At 38.9% G+C, this 25,074-nt stretch overlaps 1 protein-coding gene across 1 annotated transcript in view; it reads left to right on the top strand.

Annotated features, from left to right (window-relative positions):
* b3glcta (beta 3-glucosyltransferase a) overlaps nucleotides 1-12,541 on the top strand; it is a 127,142-nt gene extending 114,601 nt beyond the window's left edge. The window contains exons 12-15 of the mRNA XM_079823194.1: nucleotides 2,448-2,547; nucleotides 2,662-2,781; nucleotides 4,978-5,122; nucleotides 11,349-12,541. Coding sequence (XP_079679320.1) covers nucleotides 2,448-2,547; nucleotides 2,662-2,781; nucleotides 4,978-5,122; nucleotides 11,349-11,507 — 524 coding nt within the window. The 3' untranslated portion in view covers nucleotides 11,508-12,541. The remainder of the gene's footprint in view (nucleotides 1-2,447; nucleotides 2,548-2,661; nucleotides 2,782-4,977; nucleotides 5,123-11,348) is intronic.
* The last annotated feature ends 12,533 nt before the right edge of the window (nucleotides 12,542-25,074 follow it).

The raw sequence follows: 25,074 nt of genomic DNA, 5'->3' as shown, positions 1-25,074 counted from the left end.
ACATTATCACAGTTTATTCGCTATAGTTTAGAAAATGGTAATACAATATGACAAGAACTCTGAGTTAAACTGTGTCAGAACAAATTCATCTTTATTATGTCAGATAACTTTGATAGAAAGGTATGTAATGGATTACAAATAACCAATAAGCTGTCAGCTGTTAAATTTAAGTACACAATTTAAGATAATACCAATTTAGGTCAACCAATGACCAAGCAATGCTTCATTTTGTTCAGTCTGTGGTGGAAAGGGTCGCATTAGCAATTAAAGAAAAAACATGGTCAGGTCAAAGTGTCTGAATAATTTGGTCCCAAACTTTTTATCAATTTTACTGGTAGTCCACTGTATGAAGAATTTTTGGGTATAATGTCAGTTTACTTTATTTTGCTATCCTCATTTACATAAATCAACTATAGTGTCCTGCACCCACTAGTAAAATGTTTTTTCGGGTGTCTGAATTTTTGGTTTGAATGTACATCACCGTGTTTAAAGCTAAGAGGGTTGAAATAGTCACTGTGACGCTATCTTTCGATCCATATATTATATATGCATGCTTTAATTAATATTTATTTAATTAATATTTAATCAAATAACTTTTGTGGACCTGGTTGGAAGAACCCTTAAAGGGTTAGTTCACCCAAAAATTGAAATTGCCCCAGGATTTACTCACCCTCAAGTCATCCGAGGTGTATATGACATTGTTCTTTCAGACGAATACACAGTTATATTAAAAAAGTCCTGGCTAATCCAAGCATTATAATAGCAGTAATAGTTGCTCTGTTTTTGAAGTCCATAAAAAATGCATCTGTCCGTCAAATAACGTGCTCCACGCGGCTCCGGGGTGTTAATAAAGGCCTTCTGAAGCGAATCGATGCATTTGTGTAAGAAAAATATCCATATTTAAAACGTTATAAAGTAAAGTTTCGGCAGACCGCCTTCCATATTCAATTTATGGAAGAAGTGTTGAAAGTTCCCCTGCCGACCGAAAGACTAACGCGACCAGGTACGCTCGTCATGACGTCACGTACGCAGCTTGAGTTTCACTTTCAACTTTCAACACTTTTCCACGGAAGGCGATCGGCTGGAACTTTACTTGATCAAGTTTTAAATATGGATATTTTTCTTACACAAACGCATCGATTCGCTTCAGAAGGCCTTTATTAACACCCCAGAGCCACGTGGAGCACGTTATTCGACAGACAGCTGCATTTTTATGGACTTCAAAAACACTTATAATGCTTGGATTTGCCAGAACTTTTGTAATATAACTCGGATTTTATTCGTCGGAAAGAAGAATGTCATGTACACCTAGGATGACTTGAGGGTGAGTAAATCATGGGCTAATTTTCATTTTTGGGTGAACTATCCCTTTAATTTCCCAGAATGAGTTGAATTTGACTTGCAGTTCAGCAAATTCCTCTTCCAAATCAAACTCAACTTCCAAATGGTATGGCCAATTTAATTAAAAGTCACACTCATGAATTGAAAGGCAGCCAATTCTGAATTTTGCCCGACTCTGGTTGACACGTTCCTGTCTAATACTCTTTTCTAGAATGTGTTCCATATTTCAAACATATGCACACTGTCACTCTTGTTCCCATTATTGCTGTCTTGAGGGTGGATTTAACTGGTTGCTGCAGGCTATCCGTTGGTCGGCACACTACATGGGCCTCTGATATTTGTTGAGAAGAGTGTCCTGGTTCTCCCTGTGAAGTCTGACAGCAGCACATCCTGTTCTGCTCTTTTCCCTTAGCCTTCATTGTCGCTGTCGAGTTCGTGCTTTTCTCGCATTATTGTCACCAGTGCAGTTTCTTCGGGCTCTTTCCTATTACGGTGCACATTCTCTATTCAATATCTGATTCTTTGCTTAGGAAAGCATTACCAGCTGATATCACATCATGTCTGCAGTACTTATCCAAAGGGTACATAACGGAGAGATAGCGTTCCGTTCTCGTTACATTTCCCATTCAGGTTGTGGACGGACAGAGTGCATTCATTTGCAGTTCCTTCTGACAGCTGAATGACAGCGTTGAGGTGAAACGCCGAGTTGTAAATGTCTCAGCAAAGTCAACTGACCTCTGGGTGTTGGAAAGAAAACACGAGGCACAGTAGCTGAATACGGAAGATATTGTTTTGAACAAATGTTTAGGAAGGTGCTCGCTGACATTTCTTGTACTTTCCGATGGAAATTATGTACTTTTATTTATGGAAGCTTGTTTCCGCCACAGGATAAAAAATAAAAAAGATCTCACAATTTTTTAAATATTATTTTATATTTTGTTTATATTTCTTAATTCTGAGAAGAAAAGGTCTGAATTGTAAGTTATGAACCTAATTATGAGGGGGGGGGAAATGCGAGAAATAAAGTCAGAATTGTGAGATAAAAAGTCACAATTACCTTTTTTGGTAAAGCTTTATTTAAACAAGCCATATTTATCCATTTACAGGTCACTGTGGGAAAACATTCGCCATCTTAAGGAGATTTTTGAGCAGTCACGTGCCCAACACCGATTGGCTGTTGGTTGTAGATGATGATACTCTTATAAGGTAAGGCTGTCTGTTCATCCAGGCGACTTATGGTTGTTGTCTGGGAAATTGCATGTGTTTACGAGGAATTAATTTACACGTTAGTGGGTGGCATAATGTGTTTGGTTCTCACAGCTTGCCCAGACTGCAGGACTTGCTGAGCTGCTATGACTCCAGAATGCCCGTGTGTCTGGGAGAGCGCTATGGGTACGGACTGGGTCAGGGAGGATACAGTTACATCACTGGTGGTGGGGGGTGAGTGTCTGCTTCACAATGAAAACGACCCTTTTGACATTATTTCAATACTTAACATGGTGTCCTCCTAACCAGATGTGAAGCCAATTAGCAACATGGTGAGTTTTATTGAACACATTTGTAGGAAAAAAATTGTTATTCTATATTCAGCCGTTATTAGAGATGTTTTAATTGATTGATATCAGATATTTTTTAAATTTAGGGGCCGTTTACATGACACCGTTTTCAACTAAAAGCATAAAACTTATGCGTTTTGGTTGTTCATTTACACGACAATGATATTTTGGGGAAAATGCCTACTTTTTGAAAACTGGTTTCCATCTCCATGTATACCACAGAAATGCTAATTTGTGAAACCGGTGATGTCATGTGCATGCATGTTGCGTGTTCATTCTATAGGCATGTAGTGACATCGTCAACTACTGACCTGGCATGCATAATGCAGCTTTTTTAGTCTTTTTCGTGGATCTGTGTGAGCTGCAATCGTTTTGACAAGTCTGTATGCGAAAAACACAAAGGAAAAAAGACAAAATAGAATTTTTAAATCGGCCATTTATTATTACTTATTAAATAATTATTGGCTTAATGGTATTGTCCACAATTTTAATATCTTATATTCAAAGGGGTCATATGATGCTATTTTCAAAAATCATTATTTTGTGTATTGGGTATTATAGAATATGTTAACATGCTTTAATGTTCAAAAAATACAGTATTTTTCACATATAACATTATTATAGCCACTCTTTGCCCAGACTTTCTAAAACGTAACAAAGCCCCTTCTTCTGAAAAGGGTACTGATTGACCAGCTGACCCAGTGCATTGTGATTGGCCGAACACCTCAAGCGTGTGTCAGAAATGTTCACACCCAAAGCAATTATAAAGACAGTTAATCAGTCCATATCAGTTTGAGCCTGAAAATCCAGATGACCAAGCCGATCGATCAGAACCTATACTCCTATGTATTTACAGTACAAAGCAGCTGCACGTAACAAACGCCGCCAGTTTGAAAGTACAATGGGCACGTGTTGCTTCAGCTCTGCTTGAGCTGCCAGTGTGAAACCGAACACTCATCCAACATAAACATAAATGGAGCATAAATCCATTTCTGCACTTTTGATCATAAGAACGACAAACAGTGTGTTACTCTACACTGCACAAAACTCACTGTCAAAAACATTTGAACAGTCAATAGCAAATAATACTTTAACAATAATAAAACATACTTACAGTCTCAGATTTTTTTTAGTACTCTTTTTTTTTTTTTTGTCTTGTACTCTCCCAGGTTCACATCAGGAAGCTGTCCTCAGTAAAACACACTGCACACACATGAACATTTGGGCTGTACTGTTCTGGAACAGTGTTGTAAATAAATCTTACCCACTGATTCCTAATTGCATCCACTTTCGGAAGGCCAAATAAAGTGCTGCTTTTGCCTTCGCAAAGAAACACAGCATCTCACGACATGGCGGCAACAACACTACGACAACTGAAGCTGCGCCTTCTTTCTCGCGTATGCATTTGGGACGGCATTATGCAAATATTTCCACTCAGTGACGTAGGTCGGTGACGCATTTTAGCTAGGTCTGGATCTGCCTTCTCTTAGAATAAATCTCTTTGAGCTTTGTAGATCTTATACATGCACAAACATACTAAAGAAAAAGGAAAACGTGAAAACGCATCATATGACCCCTTTAAAGTCCAAGACAACTGACATAAACAAAATACAGAAAAATGACTAAGAGCTTTGCCTCAGTAAACTTCCAAAGGGCCCACAGAATGATTTAATTATACATATTTTTTTTAAATGAATAACACTTCATTAAAATGCACAAAACACCAAAAAACAAGATGCGCAACAAAGTTTTATGTGTATTCATAATTGGATGTAAATACAAACAATTATCACAGGCATTTTACAATTCACAATCATGAGAGCTCTCTAATTTAGCCCCCGCAGATAAATGGCCACATGCTGTGCAATTTTCTAGCCTATTTTGGAAACAGTTCCGTCAGAAATGAGCTTACCGTAAGTGACTGTGTGGTTAGTGCACATGCAAACACCTGGTATTCACAAACCTTACAATGGCAAATCAATATACCATGCCACAGCGCCCGATAAAGATGCATTCAGTCTATAAATGTTTTTTAAATGTCGTGCACTGACGAAGTGTTGTTGTGTTGTGTATTGAATAGGATGGTGTTCAGTCGAGAGGCTGTGGTCCAGCTGTTGGCCAGCGGCTGTAAGTGCTACAGTAACGATGCTCCAGATGACATGGTTTTGGGCATGTGTCTCAATGCTCTACGAGTTCCTGTCACACACAGTCCCCTGTTCCACCAGGTACACATACACATTGTTACCCTATACTATATTATTTTTATTTTATTTTTTTTCAGATTTTTTTCAGCATTTTTGTCTCCAGAATTATGTTTTTCCTACTCCCACAGTGTTGCCTAGCTATCAAAAGTATTATTGCTAGAATAAATATTAGTACTAGTATTTATTTATTTATTTCCAGATCTTCCCAACTTCTCTGGATATTTTTTTTAAATATTTTTGTCATCAAAAGTCAGTGGTGGACTGATCGTTATATTTGAATGGTGGTATTTTTATGATCGTTACTGTACTTGAGTACATTTTTCTATTATCTGTACTTTACTTGAGTATCTTTATTTTGATACACTTTTACTTTTACTTCACTGTATTCTAAAGCATAATTCATACTTTTTACTCCACTACATTTCCTAAAAACTCATTATTTTGAACTGAAGAAATTGCCACGTACTCCAAGGCGCGACAGCAGTGTCTGATTTGTTAAATCAGTTCGCAAATCGCACCAAGCGATTTATTCACAAATTGGACTGATCCGATTGTAGCTGTTCTCGAGTCAACAACTCACTGATTCAAATTATCTGATCAGAGCGTGTCTCCAAATAACAATTCACTTAATTCGCTAGTCTGATTCAAACAGAAGATCATCGAAGCTCTAGTGCGCGTGCGACTGATGGCGTGAAAAGTATGTTACAAATCGCAATTAATTTTAGGATTGATTATTCCAAATGAAAATCATACTGTAGGTCACGACTCTCAGTTCTTTGTGAAACAAAATCTGTTTAAGTCCATTGTAATGCTTGAATGCGGACCACATCACCCTCTCAATGGGGTAACATTAAAATAACACAAATTGATGCCCATATATATTCCCTGATAGCCTGACGTCGTCATACTCAATTCTAGTCAGAATATGAGTCTGATTCTGCTCCGTTGGGCTGTGATTATGGGGCGTGTTTCAACCGAACCAGGAAAGACCTCAATTGGATAGACCTACAACCAATCAGAGCAACGGAGCGACGCATAACGTTAGTTGTCAAATGTCAACAGAACTCAACTGCACTGTGTTGCCAAGTCCGCGGGTTGAAGCGACCCCAATTATGTGATATACAGACCCAGGAATGCGAATTTTTATTTACATATTTTACCCCCCAAATTACATTTTTTTCTGGAGAACCCCCCCGGAAAGCTATTGGGCTTGTTTTTGGCTAGTTTTGAGTAGCAATGGGAAGGGTTTTGTTGTAAAAACTTGGCAACCCTGTCTGACCACACGCTGGAATAAGTAACGTTAGAGAAAAAGATGAGTGTAAACGATCTTTGCTGGTGTTGTAAAAAAATAATTTAAGGATACGCAGAGTACTTACCAACACGATCATCATTTCTGAGAGAAATAGTAAAGGTGAATGCATATACGAACAAGTTCTCCGTTTAGGATTAGAACAAATTCAACCCAAGCGCCTTTGATGATGTGGATGATTACGTTACTGTTGATCATCTGTCCATCATCGTCTAAAGCCCGTCCTGACAATTTCATTGGTCTGAACAGTTTCTGTTCGGGCATAATTACTCCTCTATGGATCAAGTCCAGACCAAACTGGCCGAGCTCAAATGTTGTGGGGGGGGGGCTAAGTTCGGCTGGCATCTAGGCTATTTCCCCGCTGCTATAGCAGTCCAATTAATATAAAAACTAGTATGTTTGCAAAGAGTTCTTCTTAAAATGTTATGCATTTAGCCCTCTGTTTTTATATTATTTGTCAACATGCATTTTGTTTTTCCTAATTTATAAATATATGGGGTTTTCCCCCCATTTGTTTGCACACATTAAGGACTCTATCAGTAACCTATTTATATTTTAATATATTTAACTCTCATCAGTCCTTCGGGTCATTTTGACCTGAAATTTAAAAAAATTAAATTTGAGTGTTCATCGCAGTGGTCCAAGACCTAAGGACTTTTGTTGCACTTGAACCATGAATACACAAAAAATGTACTGGATCTGAGGAGTTTATGTGGTTGAAATGAAAAAAGTAACAAGTCAGTCCCTTGCGGGTCAATTTGACCCCCTTAGGAATGAATGGAATGTGAGGAATGCTTCAGTATACATAGAAAAATGCTCAAAATGAAAACTAAACTTTACCAAAAAAATATAATGTGTACATGTGTATCTAAATGCATTCTGAAGTGATCAACTCAAGAACTAACTTTAGGACCCAGCGGAACAGCTCATTTGCTCAATATATAAGCCCATCTAGTGGCAAGAGTCATGAAATAGGCCTATCATGTTGTATTTTTTTTTCCCACAAGAGGTCGGCAGAGACACCCAATGTGAGATACTCTGAGCTGAATTAACAGGGTTATGCATGAAATGTTATAAAAAGTTGAAAGAATGTGCTTAAATTATAAAATCTAATAATTTAAAGATAAATCATCTCAACAAAAAAATTAAAAAAATTAAAAATTAAATGATATAAGCTTTCTGGACAAAAAAAAAAAGGTATAATTTTAGGGCTTCAAGTCATTTTGTCCCACTAGGGACTGCTTTGTTACAGAGTGCGAGAGACGGATGAGGGCTAATGTTTTCATAGTGTATGACGAGTTTTGGTAATAAAATAAAACATAAATGTTCTTACTTGCCGATAAATACATATGTATCTGCATTCACTAATCTTTCATACTTACTAGTGCTGGCTAGTGGCTACTGACAATTCATAATGATGTCTGACCCAGCAACCCCCTCCCCCAGATATTTTGAACAGGAGGATTATATAAAACATGTAATATAAAATGTATATAAAAGTATATATAAACATTCATCGAGCATTACTTTTTACCTTAAGTATACAAAAAATCAAGTACTTTTGTGCTTTTACTTGAGTAAAATTGAAAACGAATACTTAAAACTTAATATTTAGTATTTTAATAGAGGATCTGTACTTTTACTCAAGTACTTGATTTGTGTACTTCGTCCACCACTGTCCCAAGTATAACTAGGTCAAGGCACATACAACACATACACAGACTCCTTCGGAACGTGATGAAGTGTCCTGTCCTATTGTCAGCACACAGTGTTGTCCTGCAATGTTTTGTCTAGTAATCAAAAAGCACAAAAAGGGTAGGCACTTGGCAGCACAGCAAGTGTCCCAAATTGTTTTCCTGTTGGTCTTCATTTTTCAATGCACTAGATGTCTCAGATAGGGTTTAAACCTCAACTGTGTGAACAATAATTTTGTACAACTTTTACATCAGATAATACAGGTACCGTTAATTAAAAGCACATTCTTTTTTTGCAGATGGAAAGAAAGTTGTTCAGCCACAGAGTTATTTCGGAGTTATTTCCAGAAAAGAAATAATTGCTAGTAATATTGCCTTTTCTGCCATTTCTAAACTCATTTTCCTCACTGTCCTGCAAGCAGTCCTGATATGCTCTGTAAATTAAATGTTTTTCTTTCTAAGTAATTTATGCTAGCGGAATGGTTGTCACCAAAGGTCTCAACTAGCATTGCTAATATGTAACTAAACTTTTATTTAGCACCGACATGAAATTTTCGTATGCTTTTCGTATTTGTCATCCTAAAAATTTAATTGTCAAAACACCTCTCAAAATGCTTGCTACGGATGTGAAAAATGCTGGGAATTCAACCTGATCTGATTTTTTTATTTTATGATGGACTAAAGTTTAGGAGGCAGTGTGTAAACGTGATTGACACAACATAAGGGTTTTTTTATTTATTTTTGTGCGCGACAATTTCGGGCTAGAAAAAAGTATTTCTCATTGTCTGACAGGGTTGGTACAAATTCCATCATAATCTATTATTAGCCTTCATTTTAATGTACATATTTTAAAGGAACACGCCACTATTTTTGAAAATAGGCAAATTTTCCCCCTAGAGTTAAACAGTTGAATTCTACCGTTTTCGAATCCATTCACTTTTAGCATAGCTTAGCATACATCATTGAATCTGATTAGACCGTTAGCATCTCGCTCAAAAATGACCTGAGACTTTCGATATTTTTCCTATTTAAAACTTGACTCTTTTGTAGTTACATTGTGTACTAAGACCGACGGAAAATGAAAAGTTGTGATTTTCTAGGCCGATATTAGTCTGGTTAAAACCAGACCATTCTCAGTAGTAACTGAGTTATGGTCTGGCAAAGCTTCATAGACAAATCATTTCCAAAGGGGCGTCACCAACGGGCGTCGCTCAAATGCCTCTCAGCGCAATTGGATAGACCTAAAACCAATCAGAGCGATGAGGGAGATGACGTATGCAGAGCGACGGAGAAACATCTGAGACTCTGGCCGTTTCTCATTATGCGTACTTGTCTGTACTTGTGTTCTCAAATAGGAAATGTCCCCGGTTTCCATTTCAGAAATCTGGTCACCTTACCTAAACCACATATTAATGTTTAATTATTTTTAAAATGTAAACGAAAAAGGCAGGGTGTTTTATACTTCGTTTTATTATAAATATATAAGATAATGAATGTAGGCCTAACTACGCGTTGCCTGAACCACATGTGTGTGGCTAATATGTTTAAGTTTTTTTTTTTTTTTTATGAAATGAGGCAGTGGTGTTTTATGACATTTTTTGTTCGCGAACTTCTAACTTGCGTCCGTGACTTACCAAGTTTGACTCCGGAGAATGAACTCCCGATGACGGTAATAGTTAATAAACATATTATAGCCACACAAATGTAGTGAAGGCAATGCATATTATCTTCAATGCATGTATATAACAAAACGAAATATTTAAAAAACCCGGCCTCTTTTCGTTTACATTAAAAAATAAAAACATGTAATATGTGTGCATAATATAGGCAATGATTATCACTGTAATACAATGAGATATGACATAAAGCAAAACCCAGTCTCTTTTTGTTAAATGTTAGTTTAATGCGTGATCAATATCCATTTTAAAAGTATAAGTAAAAGGTATAAGAAGCTATACAATACATAAAGCAATTCAGTCCAAGAAAGTCAGCGCTAGGAGACTACAACGGTAAAGTTTAATAGCTTACAAATATAAAGTTATGAAACTTCACTTTGCCCTCAGACAAAACGATCTGTCAGGGAACAAATTATAGATTAATGAGAGCAAAGATCAGCCGTTAGATCTACACAAGACGAATCATATATTCACATCAGAGCCAGCGGCAGAAGAACTGGCCGAGGAAAGGCGCCTCTCGGTGGGGTTGAGCAATTGAGCGCCGCTGGTCCACTGGAGCTCACAACTCCAAAAACGGCAGATCAAATTTTCAAAAAGGCGCTCTCTTTATAAATAAACCACAGATTTTGGCTTTAAAAACAACTACATTCTCGCCTGAAAAGGACTTAAAACTATATTTTGTGAAACATTAACACTACCAGAGGGCTCTCGCTAAGACAAGCAAGCTGGTATATCAGACTTTTGCCGAATCCAGTCGGTAAGACAGCGATAACATCTTTTTTAGATATGAAGGCTTCTTGTGTTGTTCTTTGCTCTGGTTTTAACGGAATGGAAAAGTTTAAATCGCTTAAAACAGCCGCGATAGCTGATAGTGATGTTCCACTGCTGCATCCATCTTTGTAGTCAGTGTACAGAATCTGCTTCACTGTCGCTGCGCTGTCGTCATCGTGTAAAGCCCGCCTCAACGTTTCTGATTGGTGCCTCGATTTCTGGGGCTTAGAAATGGGTTTGAATGCTCTTTGCCAGACTACTTGCAGTGCAAATCTAAATTTGCCGGAAGTTGTCTGGGTTTTCCCAGGCTAGGCCGATATGGCTAGGAAGTATTCTATCATTCCTGCGTAAAATAAATAAATGTGGTTTCTTATGCTCAAATAGCGTTTAAAAAAGCGTATTAATGAGTGCATCGTCTTTCAATGTATAAAGTCTTTGCTAAAGCCACAGGCTGGACAAATACATCATGCACTGAGATCAAAGATGAGACTAGCCACCAATCTGTCAAAATGATAGCCGACCTTCATTGCAAAAAAAAAAAAAAAAACACTTCAGTCAATGACGGAAAAATATTTGGTTATTGCCACCACTGCTTCCAATAGATTTATATAAGCCATTTGGGTTCAATCAAACATCACATCATGTTTTTTTTAAAGGAAAATGTCACTTTATGGGAGATGTTCTTTCTGAAACATTCTTTTAATGTACCAAATAACAGGAAGTTAGTAACAGTATTATTTTAACTCTGTAACACTAATCATATCTGCGCATGTGTTTTCTTTTGTATTCTGTCTCAGGCTCGTCCAGAAGATTACGCTAGGGAGCTTTTGGCCCACCAGACCCCCATTTCCTTCCACAAACACTGGAACATAGACCCTATTGCGGTGTTTAACAAGTGGTTGAAGAACGACAAACACATAGAAGGCCTACAGAAAAGCACTAAAGAAGAATTATAGTGTTCGTGTGTGTGTGCGTGCGTGTGTGTGTGTGTGTGTGTGTGTGTGTGTGTGTGTGTGTGTGTGTGTGTGTGTGTGTGTGTGTGTGTGTGTGTGTGTGTGTGTGTGTGTGTGTGTGTGTGTGTGTGTGTGTGTGTGTGCACGTGCGTGCGTGCGTGTGCGAGAGAGTAGTAGTAAGAGTGCGTATGTCATCCTTCATTGTTATATGTTTTCAATTTTGTGAATTTTGCACAAACATGAATGGAAGGATGCCTTCTGGTCTGTATGAATGTCTTTAATTGGGAGTTGCATGTCTCAAATGTCTGAAATATTTATATATTTCACTATCATCCAAAACCTGTTCAAGGTTATTTGTAGGTTTATTTTTAAACACCTTTGTTTTCTAAACGATTTGAATTATGTGTGAATTATAATATTGAACTGTATGATAAACTTCAAATCCTGTTGCCTTAAATTAATGTGCGCAGTGTCCTGATTTCAGTATTAAATGCAGAATCAACTGCCTCTCTTAACTAATGAGACTGCATTGAAGCTGTTGTCGTGAGTTTATTTTAGGCCCATAGAAAAAGAAAAAAAGACATATTATGAATTACTGAGAAAGACTATTATCTAGAAGTTCATAATGTTGTTCTTGGCTGTTTTGAAGTTAATAGGATGTGGATCTCAGAGAATGTTTCCATGGTAATTAATATCTAAGCTATTCACAGAGATAAAACATTACATTTAAAGGTCAAGGGTGACAGTTTTTCCCGAACATTTGCTTGGTCTGACAGGTGGTTCAGCCTAAAATCAACTTGCAGTTATGCTCATTTGGATTTAAGAAACTTTCAAATCTTATTTAATGAAATGCTGATTACAATTTTTACTCCAGCAAAAAGCTTTGGGAGAAAATGTTTGTTTTTTTACACTGATATACAACAACACAGTGTTCTAATCAGTGTCACTTCTAAATGTAAATTGAAACTAAACTCAGGAGGGTCTTAATTAAAATGAATAATTCCGTTTTTTTTTTTTTGTACATTTTGTTTATGATGAATAAAACATAACAAGATAAATATCCTGTCCCGGCTCGTCTGCTCAGCAATTTATCTGGGCTCTGCACACTCCTCAAAAAGGACCTACTGAATTTTAATCCACACCAAATGGATGGATTTGCACCACTATTGCAATGTGAAATTGATCTTTCCATTTGCTTCAAGGAAAGTTATGTGTCTGATGAGAGAGAGAGAGAGAGAGAGAGAGAGAGAGAGAGAGAGAGAGAGAGAGAGAGAGAGAGAGAGAGATGGATGGATGGACAGATAGAGAGAACGATGGACACGATAGATAGATAAATAGATAGACAGACAGACAAACAAACGGATGGGCAGATAGAAAAACAGATGGACTAAGATAGATAGATACAGTAGATGGAGAGAGAGATGGATGATGGACGGACAGATGGAGAGAACGATGAACTAAGATGGATAGATAGATACAGTAGATAGAGAGAGAGAGATGGATGGACAGATAGAGAGAACAATGGACTAGATAGATAGATAGATAGATAGATAGATAGATAGATAGATAGATAGATAGATAGATAGATAGATAGATAGATAGATAGATAGATAGATAGATAGATAGATAGATAGATAGATAGATAGATAGATAGATAGATAGATAGATAGATAGATAGATAGATGGTGAGCGATAGAGATGGATGGACAAACAGATGGACAGATAGAGAATGAAGGACTAGATAGATACAGTAGATGGAGAGAGAGAGAAGGGGATGGATGGACAGATAGAGAGAATGATGGACTAGATAGATAGATAGATAGATACAGTAGATGGAGAGAGATAAGGGGATGGATGGACAAACAGATGGACAGAGAGAAAGATGGACTAAGATAGATACAGTTGATGGAGAGAGAGATGGATGGACAAATGGAGAGAACGATGAACTAAGATGGATAGATAGATACAGTAGAGAGAGAGATGAATGGACAGATAGAACGATGGACTAGATAGATAGATACAGTAGATAGTGAGAGAGAGAGAGAGAGAGAGAGAGAGAGAGAGAGAGATGGATGGATGGACAAACGGATGGACAGATAGATAGAATGAAGGACTAGATAGATAGATAGATAGATAGATAGATAGATAGATAGATAGATAGATAGATAGATAGATAGATAGATAGATAGATAGATAGATAGATAGATAGATAGATAGATAGATAGATAGATAGATAGATAGATAGATAGATAGATAGATAGATAGATAGATACAGTAGAGAGAGAGAGAGATTGATGGACAGATAGAGAGAACGATGGATTAGATAGATAGATACAGTAGATAGTGAGAGAGAGATGGATGGACAAACGGATGGACAGATAGAGAGAATGAAGGACTAGATAGATAGATAGATAGATAGATAGATAGATAGATAGATAGATAGATAGATAGATAGATAGATAGATAGATAGATAGATAGATAGATAGATAGATAGATAGATAGATAGATAGATAGATAGATGGACAGATGGACAGATAGAACGATGGACTAGATAGATAGATAGTGAGCGAAAGAGATGGATGGATGGACAAACAGATGGACAGATAGAGAGAATGAAGGACTAGATAGATAGATTGATTGATTGATAGATATATAGATAGAGTAGATGAGAGATGTATGGACAGATAGAGAGAATGATGGACTAGATAGATAGATACAGTAGATAGTGAGAGAGATGGATGGATGGATGGATGGATGGATGGATGGATGGATGGATGGATGGAAAAACGGATGGACAGATAGAGAGAACGATGGACTAGATAGATAGATAAAGTAGATGTAGAGAGAGAGAAGGGGATGGAAGGACAAACGGATGGACAGATAGAGAAAATGAAGGACTAGATAGATACAGTAGATGGAGAGAGAGAAGGGGATGGATGGACATACAGATGGACAGAGAGATCGATGGACTAAGATAGATACAGTAGATGGCGAGAGAGATGGATGGATGGACAGATGGAGAGAATGATGAACTAAGATGGATAGATACAGTAGAGAGAGAGAGAGAGAGAGAGATGGATGGACAGAAAGAGAGAACAATGGATTAGATAGATAGATACAGTAGATAGTGTGAGAGAGAGAGAGAGAGAGAGAGAGAGAGAGAGAGAGAGAGAGAGAGAGAGAGAGAGAGAGAGAGAGAGAGAGAGAGAGAGAGAGAGATGGATGGACAAACGGATGGACAGATAGAGAGAATGAAGGACTAGATAGAGAGAGCGAGAGAGAAGGGGGGATGGACGGACGGACAGAGAGAGAGAGAGAGAGAGAGAGAGAGAGAGAGAGAGAGAGAGAGAGAGATAGATAGAGAGATAGAGAGATAGAGAGATAGAGAGATAGAGAGATAGATAGATAGATAGATAGATAGATAGATAGATAGATAGATAGATAGATAGATAGATAGATAGATAGATAGATAGATAGATAGATAGATAGATAGATAGATAGATAGATAGATAGATATCAGTAGGACACAAACATTCACATTTTAGTTTATCAAAGAAAGTGTTTGTTTTATTTGTTTTTAGATCTGGTATCAATCTCAGACATGTTGAAGTAGTTTGCCAGGTCTTAGGTAAATGGAAAACCTATTTAAAAAGTTTTTTCCACATTAAGCAAGTCAGTTCACATGTAGAGATATAGTAGAGATTATCAAACTATCAAGTAGTTTGGCTCACGCCAGCGGTCCCGGATACAGCCGTGACGCCGTCCGAGAACTTCTCTGTTTTTCGGATGGACAGAACAGCCGAGGCCGGGAAATCTAAAGGCGGTGGAGTGTGTTTCATGATAAACAAGAAATGGTGCGATCCTAGGAACATCTCCATTCTTTCGCGATCCTGCTCGCCTCACTTGGAACATTTATCTCTCATGTGCCGGCCTTTCTACCTGCCGAGGGAGTTTTCCTCGGTCATCTGCACTGCCGTTTATATTCCACCACAAGCAGACACGGGGCTGGCTTTATCTGCCCTCCATGATGTGACCAGCGGCTTCATAAACAAACACCCCGACGCTGCTTTCATCGTCGCGGGTGATTTTAACAAAGCAAACCTAAAGAAAGTATTGCCAAACTTTCACCAGCATGTCTCCTGTCCCACACGAGGAGCAAACACACTGGATCATTGCTACTCTCCGTTTAAGAACGCCTACAAAGCTCGTTCACAGCCAGCTTTTGGCAAATCGGACCATGCCGCCATTTTCCTCACACCGGAATACAAACAAAGGCTCGTTCAAGAGCCCCCGGTGAGGAGGGAAGTCAAACGCTGGTCATCCCATTCAGAGATCACGCTACAGGCAGCTCTTGATGACGTCGACTGGGACATGTTCCGCGCGAGTTCTGAAGACGTCAGCGAGTTCACAGAAGTGGCGCTCTGCTTTATTAACACACTGACAGAGCAAGCCACACAAACATTAACTATAACGTCCTTCCCTAATCAGAAACCGTGGGTGGACAGTTCAATTCGCACTGCAGTAAACTCGCGCACCACCGCTTACAATGCCGGTCTCCTAACGGGGGATATGAGGGAGTACAAAGCTTCATGTTACGCTCTCCGGCGCGCCGTTAAAGCCGCAAAACTCCGCTATAAAGACCGAGTGGAATCTCATTTCCAACTCAACGACTCCCGGCGGATGTGGCAGGGACTGAGGACCATCTGTGCTTTTGGAACTAAATCCTCTGCAGAGGTGAGAGCTGATCCGTTGCTGGTGAACGAGTTAAACTCTTTCTACGCTCGCTTTGATGGTAATCGCGGCAGCGCGACTCCGGCGAGTGACGCGTCAGAGAGAGTCCCTCAGAGCAGCAACGGTCACGTGATCTCTGTCACGGAGGACGAGGTTCGGAGGGCACTCAAACGTGTGGATGTCAGGAAAGCTGCTGGGCCGGATGGTATTTCAGGTCGTGTTCTGCGGTCCTGTGCTGATCAGCTCGCAGGGCTCTTTACATCCATATTTAACGAGTCCCTTGCTACATCTGTTGTCCCCACCTCCTTCAAACGATCCTCCATCATCCCTGTACCTAAGATCAGTAAACCCTCTTGCCTAAATGACTATCGTCCAGTGGCTCTCACATCTTTAGTCATGAAGGTCTTTGAGAGACTCATTAAAAACAACATTTGCTCCTCCATTCCTGACACTTTGGACCCTCTTCAGTTTGCCTATCGTCCCAATAGATCGACTGAAGATGCCATTTCTCACGTCCTTCACTCCTGCCTCACTCACATCGACAGCAAAAGTGGGAACTATGTCAGGTTGCTATTTATCGACTATAGCTCAGCCTTTAACACCATAGTTCCCATTAAGCTAACACACAAACTCCTGGATCTAGGCCTGAATTCTTCTCTCTGCCTCTGGATTGAAGATTTCCTCACTGGCAGACCCCAGGCGGTGAGAGTAGGCCAGTTCACCTCCACCTCCATCACCCTGAGTGTTGGAGCTCCACAGGGCTGTGTGCTGAGTCCCCTGCTCTACTCTCTCTACACCCATGACTGTTTGTCCACACACAGCTCCACCTCTATCATCAAGTTTGCTGATGATACTGTTGTCCTGGGTCTCATCTCCAACAACAATGAGACGGCATACTTGGACGAAGTGGAGCAACTGACATCATGGTGCCAGGACAACTGTCTCTCTCTGAATGTTAACAAGACCAAAGAACTGATTGTGGACTTCAGGAAGAGACAGCATCGGTCATACTCCCCTCTCATGATCAGCGGGACACCGGTAGAGAGAGTGAGCAGCTTCAAATACCTGGGTGTGAACATCTCCGAGGATCTGACCTGGACTACACACATCCAGACACAGGTGAAAAAAGCCAGGCAAAGACTGTACCACCTGCGCCAGCTGAGGAAATTCAGGGTTTCACCAGCCATCCTGAAAACTTTCTATCGAGGGGCGATAGAAAGTGTCCTGACTCAGTGCATCACAGCGTGGTACGGGAACAGCACCAGTCACGATTCCAAAGCCCTGCAAAGAGTGGTGCGCTTATCCGAGCGCATCTCAGGCTCAGCTCTCCCGTCTCTGCAGGACATCTACACCAAACGCTGCAGAGGTAGAGCTACTAAAATCATCAGAGACATTAATCACCCTGCAAACTCTCACTTCACCCTGCTGCCATCTGGTAAGCGCTTCCGTAGCCTGATGGCAAAGACTGAAAGACTCAGGAGGAGTTTCTTCCCCCAGGCCATCAGACTCCTGAACTCAGTCACGTGACTTCACTTCACCCCGCACACGCATAAACATCCAGTTTAAACATTAACATCCATATACTGCCATTGCACTGCACTTTACGTTCCTATTGTTACTGTGTAACAACCTGTAATAAACCTTGCACATTATACTTCTTTATATATACATATATATATATTTTATGTTAACCACTTATTTTTAAGTCTACAGTTTATCTCACTTATCATATCCACATATTTTTTATATTTTTTATATTTTTATTTTATCTTATTTCCTATTTTTATCTTTACTTGATTTATTTATAATCCTACTTATGTTAATACTTTTATTCTAATTTTATTCTATTTCTATTTTAATTTCTTGTAACTGTTATTTGCACTGTCCATGGAGCGGACCTGTTTACATTTCACTGCCAGTTGTATATTGTGTATATAACTGTGTATGTGACAAATAAAACTCTTGAATCTTGAATCTTGAGTTTTCTTAGTAATTTTGAGCACAGAACAACTCGGTCAGATAAAGGGCTCTATTTTAACTGGTCTAAAGCGCACGGCGCAAGTGCACTTACGGTGTGTGTCTGAATCCAAAATGGTTTCCCCTGTCCTCTTAATGAGTCATGGGTGTGTTTTGGGGGCGTAACGTGCAATAAACCAATCAGAGTCTCATCTCCCATTCCCTTTAAAAGCCAGTAGACCCTTTTCACATGTCCAGGTTTCTGAAAAGAGAGAAAGATGTTATTTTTACCATCACTCCTATAGACGCTGTGTTAGAAACACCCTCAAAGGGTGGAGAGATGCAGGCTTCTCCTCTGTGTGGTAGCGGTGTTTTTGAGTAGGCTAGTTAACTGAGAAAAATAAGTTGAATGTCTTAACTCTGAACGAGGTGGAGCTGTTTTCCCGGGGCAGAATCAAACTCCTTCATGGCTCCCTTACGGTCCAGCTGGAGTGTTAGGTGCTGTGGGCACACACACAGTTCATGCTCTGCTCTTATTCACCCTCCTTCCAAGGACAGTATGGTGTAGGCTTCCCCCTGTATGGGCAGCTATAATGAGGTTGTAGCTTGGAGGCTAATTGCTCCTTTCCCCGCTCCTCTGCGCCCTCTTTGGGGTCAGAGCCTGGACATTGAGATCCATTTGAAAAATACGATGCATTGGTCCCATGTTCCTCCTTCCCTTACTAGGGGTAAGGATTGTCTCCCCCTTGGAAGAGTGGCACCCAACTATTTGTATGGTTGTAGCATCCTTAAGATACGCTCCTGTTATGATGTTGCTCTGGTGTTACCTTAGGGGTAAAGCAGGGTAACGGGACTGTGTATTCGGTCCTGAGGTAGTGCTTCATGCTACAATTTTAGTAGGTATTGCTCATGACTCTAGTTGACCTATGCTCAGAGGATCTGGCAAGCATGGAAGTTGGTCTAAATATCCTCCTGTTTTCTTTCAGCAGCACTCGATCGATTAGTGCTTAAGGTTTCTGAGTGGGTTCCTGAGACACAGGGTTGAGCCCTCTCCCCTATGGCTAGAGTAAGTAGAGTTTAAGCTCCCCTACAATCCTTAGGGGTTGAGTTCAAATGGCAAGGAAACTGTTTCTCCAGGTCCTTCGTGCTTTTCATACCTTTGTGATGAAAACTAGGGCTAATTTCTCCCCCTGAGATGTAGTGGTTGATCAAAGGTAGTCTAGGGCTCCCTTTGAATAGCTACTCCCTGAAAGGCTGTGCCAAGCTTTTGCTAATACTGTGCAATGCTCTTATAGGGCACTTGGGTATATTTACCTGCCCTGCAAGGGAGGGAGGAAGGTTTTTCGACACTTGCGATTTGGAATTTAAGCTTTTTCTCTTGCTATAGTGGAATTTAGCTTAAGTTTAAGCTCCACTAAAGCAGTCTGTGGCTCACATTTCGCGTCGAGGGCGACGTGTCTTGACTCTTACATTTATTTCTTGAGTCAGATTATTCATGCCCACAGGCACTCCCTTAACCCTTAGCATGGCAGAGTGGGTATTTGTGCATCACCTCCAGACGCCACATCGAAGTTCCACTTCGAAAGGGACTGTCTCAGGTTACGACTGTAATTTTGGTTCCCTGAGAAGGGGAATGAGATGCGACATCTCGTTGCCATGCATAGGGTTTGCCTGCATGTCTCCTTCAGACAAAAGAGTTGATGTCGTATACTCATGGGCGCTCAGTTCATGATGATATAGACTACCGTAGCCCAATAGATTGGTGTGTTTGGTACACGTGTTCAGATACCAGTCACGCTGAGGGCGTTCCCCATAGCATCATCTCCAGATGCCACATCTCGTTCCCCTTTTCAGTCGTAACCTGAGACGTTCTTGAGACTCCAGCAGCTTTTACCTATTTGCTGATCAATAGTGGCTTTTTATAGTTGCCCCTTTAATAAAATTGATTTGTTCGACAGAAACTTCCCTTAATAATCCTTTATCTGACCAGGGTTTTCTGTTCTCTAAATCACTCACAAATCTTTTGATAATTTGATAATCTTCAGTTTTCACAAAATATAGTTGTTTTTCTGCCTTTGCAAGACACAGCACCATTTCATGCTTTTCATCTTCAGAAAGATCTTTCTTCCTCCCCATAATGTGTGAGAATTGTGAGGTTTTTCTCAGGTGCTTTGGTGCATTTCTCAAATCATCCTTAAAATCAAGTTAATTTCTCGAAACAATTCATACAAACAGCACCACACATTGGCTAATACCTACAAAAGTGTGTAACTTGCTTAAAATCCTTAGTTCATCTCTCAAAAGCAAATATTTATGTCAATGAGCAGTGCCATCAAAATGGCAAGTCCTTGTGTCATTGTTCACAAATAAGATAGTCTTTTCACTTTTTGTTAACTTTTTCTGTACACATAGACACATTACTGTATATGGGATATTGATCACAAGAGACTGGACAGGATTCACAGTTATTCCTTTACTTGTTGGTCTGTCAACAAATTACTGTAAAATGTCATTGCCATATATAAATAAATGAAAAACACAAGACTATATATACAGCAGGGAGAACAAGTATTTGATACACTGCCGATTTTGCAGGTTTTCTTACTTACAAAGCATGTAGAGGTCTGTAATTTTTATCATAAGTACTCTTCAACTGTGAGTGACGGAATCTAAAAATCCAGAAAATCACATTGTATGATTTTTAAATAATTAATTTGCATTTTATTGCATGACATAAGTATTTGATCACCTACCAACCAGTAAGAAATCCGGCTCTCACAGACCTGTTAGTTATTCTTTAAGAAGCCCTCCTGTTCTCCACTCATTACCTGTATTTACTGCACCTGTTTGAGCTCGTTACCTGTATAAAAGACACTTGTCCACACACACAATCAAACAGACTCCAACCTCTCCACAATGGCCAAGACCAGAGAACTGTGTAAGGACATCAGGGACAAAATTGTAGACCTGCACAAGGTTGGGATCGGCTACAGGACAATAGGCAAGCAGCTTGGTGAGAAGGTAACAACTGTTTGCGCAATTATTAGAAAATGGAAGAAGTTCAAGATGAAGGTCAATCTCCCTCGGTCTGGGGCATCATACAATATCTCACCTTTGGAGATGCTCTGACCTTGTCGTCTAGCCATCATTTGGCCCTTGTCAAAATCGTTCAAATCCTTACGCTTGCCCATTTTTCCTGCTTCTAACATCAACTTTGAGGACAAAATGTTCACTTGCTGCCTAATATATCCCACCCACTAACAGGTGCCGTGATGAAGAGATAATCAGTGTTATTCACTTCACCTGTCAGTGGTCATAATGTGGTGTGTGTGTGTGTGTGTGTGTGTGTGTGTGTGTGTGTGTGTGTGTGTGTGTGTGTGTGTGTGTGTGTGTGTGTGTGTGTGTGTGTGTGTGTGTGTGTGTGTGTGTGTGTGTGTGTGTGTGTGTGTGTGTGTGTGTGTGTGTGTGTGTGTGTGTGTGTGTGTGTGTGTGTGTGTGTGTGTGTGTGTGTGTGTGTGTGTGTGTGTGTATGTATGTATATATATATATATGAAATGCATACCTGTTCTGTCTGAAATGCGTGAATGATTGAGGAAAAGGTTGTTCAACCAATGTTCGCACCTTTAGACCCGCCCCAGCCATTATAAGGTCATGATTCAGGACATGGTCCACGATAGTTGTCCTTATTTCATCAGAAATATGACTACATGATTTGCCTCTTTTACCTCTTCCTCTGTTTTGCCTCCCTACTCTTTCCAGCATACAATCTTCCTTACTCCTCTCCTTCCCCAGCTGTTGGTCCTGTTTGTTTCCTTGATGTTCTTCCATTATCAGAAATTGTAACACTGTGTTGTGCTCTGTCTATAAATGCTTTCCAATTGAACATTCATGACATGCATCTCTGAGCTATTTTAGAGAACTGGTTGATCACTGATCTAATGCTTTACATTCCCCTTCATTAGTGAAATTCAAGATTCACCTGCACAATTCATCAATTCAGGGCACAAAAACGTAATAGAAATATATAGAAACTATACTTGACATGTCATGATAACTAGCTCAAACATTTTGCAATGAATGGCTTAGGCGATGAACTAATGAGGTTCTGAGGGGTAAGACTATTCAACAGAGAACCGTTTAATGCCTTTTAAGCAACATGATAGCAATTGATAATGTAGGAAGCATTATAATTGTACATAATCAATTGCATGAATGTACTAAAGCATTTGCAACTTGTTCAAAAGAATGAGTAACTGCTTTTATGGTGTGCACAAGTGACTTGATTATGTGGAGGTTGAACAAGTTTTGAGAATTTCATTTCTGATCTGCCACTGAGAAAAACTGTAATAATGTGGGAAAAAAAACCTCTTTAGGTAGATTTTCCATTTACCTCAGAAGACCTGGCAAACTACTTAAAACTGAATGATAGCAGATCTAAAAATATGAGAAATAAAACAAACACTTTCTTTGAAAAACTAAAATCTGAATGTTTATTGTAGCTACTGAAATATTACTAATATGTCACTTGCTTAATAATTTGGAGCACAGGATAGATAGATAGATAGATAGATAGATAGATAGATAGATAGATAGATAGATAGATAGATAGATAGATAGATAGATAGATAGATAGATAGATAGATAGATAGATAGATAGATAGATAGATAGATAGATAGATAGATAGATAGATAGATAGATAGATAGATAGATAGATAGATAGATAGATAGAATTCAGTTCATGCAACCAACCACAGGTTTCATAGCAACCACACAAGATGAGGCTGACGCGCAGCAGAGTCTCTCTCTCTCTCTCTCTCTCTCTCTCTCTCTCTCTCTCTCTCTCTCTCTCTCTCTCTCTCTCTCTCTCTCTCTCTCTCTCTCTCTCTCTCTCTCTCTCTCAAACTTTTGCACTGGTTGTAAAATGTGACAGGTTTCCACCTGTATTGCCGTACTCACTCTATGGTGAGAGAAGCTTTGAATTGCCCGTGAGACTCGTGGTTGCTCGTTCATTCAAACAAACAATAACGCGCTCTATTTTTTTCTTCTTACTATTAACACAGTGACAACGCGTATTTCAAGGAAGCTGTCTTGACAGATATCGGTTTTTTTTTCTTCCTAGTTCAATGTTTGGATAAATGTAATTGGACTAATGTGGGCATGTACGACTGGCACAACGCCACAATGAGATCGGTTCAGTCTGCTGTTGTGAGCGTTTTTACATTGGATTTATGTTTGATATGGATATTGTTCTACATATCGATAACAACAATCAAAGGTAAGAAATTATAAATGAAAGTTAATCAGAGCTGGGTTATCTTACATTTTTAAAAAGATATTTGTTGGTGTCCTTAGTTTCATAAAAATCCATGTTTCTCTGTGAATTTAGGTGTAGCCCATTTCTAGGAATAGATTTGAATTACCTCAACATCAATAAATGATGAAAACGCTTTATTATATAGACTATTAGGCCTATTCATATTAAATATTAAATAATTCATATTATTGGATCATAAATATCTTTTTCTATGTTTATAAATAGTTTTCATAACTATTCTTGGTCCCTTGAACCAAATTAAACATGACATTACTTGTAGCACATTATTTTACAGTCCTGTTCCCCATGGACATAATACTTAGCCTATTACATTAATCACAATAACTGGGTAATAACTAGGTACTAACCCTGAACCTACCCCTAAAGCTAACATTAACCCCTGTATATTACCAATCATTTTCTTAGATAAGCACACATACTGTAAAATAAAGTGCAACCGCATTACCTTTTCATATTCACTCATTATTTGTAAGTGGTGCCAAATTTGCTTGCAATAAGTTCATTGCACTTTTTCAACCACTTTCTAATTCATTAGAGGTGAATAATGTAAAGTTGAAACTTAAGTTAAATTACTGGAAACAAAAATAACATGATTATGGAACTTTTTTTACGGTGAAAATATTTCTTCAATATAAGGAAACATTGAAAATTGTGTGGTACCACACTGCAAGAGACATGTCAAGGGCTTTGGTTGTGACTTGATTGCATCAAAAAGCCAGTGAATAAGATTTAAAATACCAAATTGATTTGAATGAAATTACATTTCTATGAATAGTCCCTATCAGTCACTAATATGATATACAGTAGGCCTATTGCATATGTGTTTAGATGTATCGTATAACTCTTTATCACTAATCTTGGCAATACTGCTAAATTAGGCCAGTGTTCCCGTTTGCTCTTGAGGAACAGGTAGTTATCCAACTACAGTCTTAAAGACAAAAGGGACTTTATTGCAACGAAGAACCTTTTACATCCATGGGATGTTTCCAATGCTCAAGTGGAAAAACGTTCTCATTATGATTCAAATGTTCTTAACACTAATAATAAAAAAGGTGATTATTTTAAGAACAGTTCACTGAAAGGGTCTTTGTGGAACCATGGTGGCATCACTGAGAAAAACCCCTTTTGAACTCTTTACCCGCCAATGTTTTTTATTTTAAGTTGCCAGCCTCCGCCAGCGTTCAAAGCGAAAAAATAATTTTCACAAAAAATTATGGCCCCCTGAATATTTTGTTGTATTAATATCGGAACATGCAATGTATCAAAATTGATCCTTTTTATTCCATCTTCATGCATTATTTTTTTTTATCAACACTTGAATATAGGAAAGTTTCATTTGAAAAAAGCTACATTTGAAGCAAAAACCTGAGGAAATCAAGTTTTTGACTACATCTGGATGGGATTCAGAACGCTGATCAAAACACAGATGGGGTAAATCGAGTCCATCAACACCCCTAATGCTTGCAATGTTCTATACCACTTCCTGGGTCGACAATTCATTCAGTAACATTAGGCAGTTTTGATTTATATGCGGTTTAATGATGAT

This window comes from Gobio gobio, assembly GCF_949357685.1.
Source record: "Gobio gobio genome assembly, chromosome: 8".
NCBI classification, from domain to species: domain Eukaryota; kingdom Metazoa; phylum Chordata; class Actinopteri; order Cypriniformes; family Gobionidae; genus Gobio; species Gobio gobio.
This window is presented reverse-complemented; position numbering and strand designations above follow the sequence as displayed.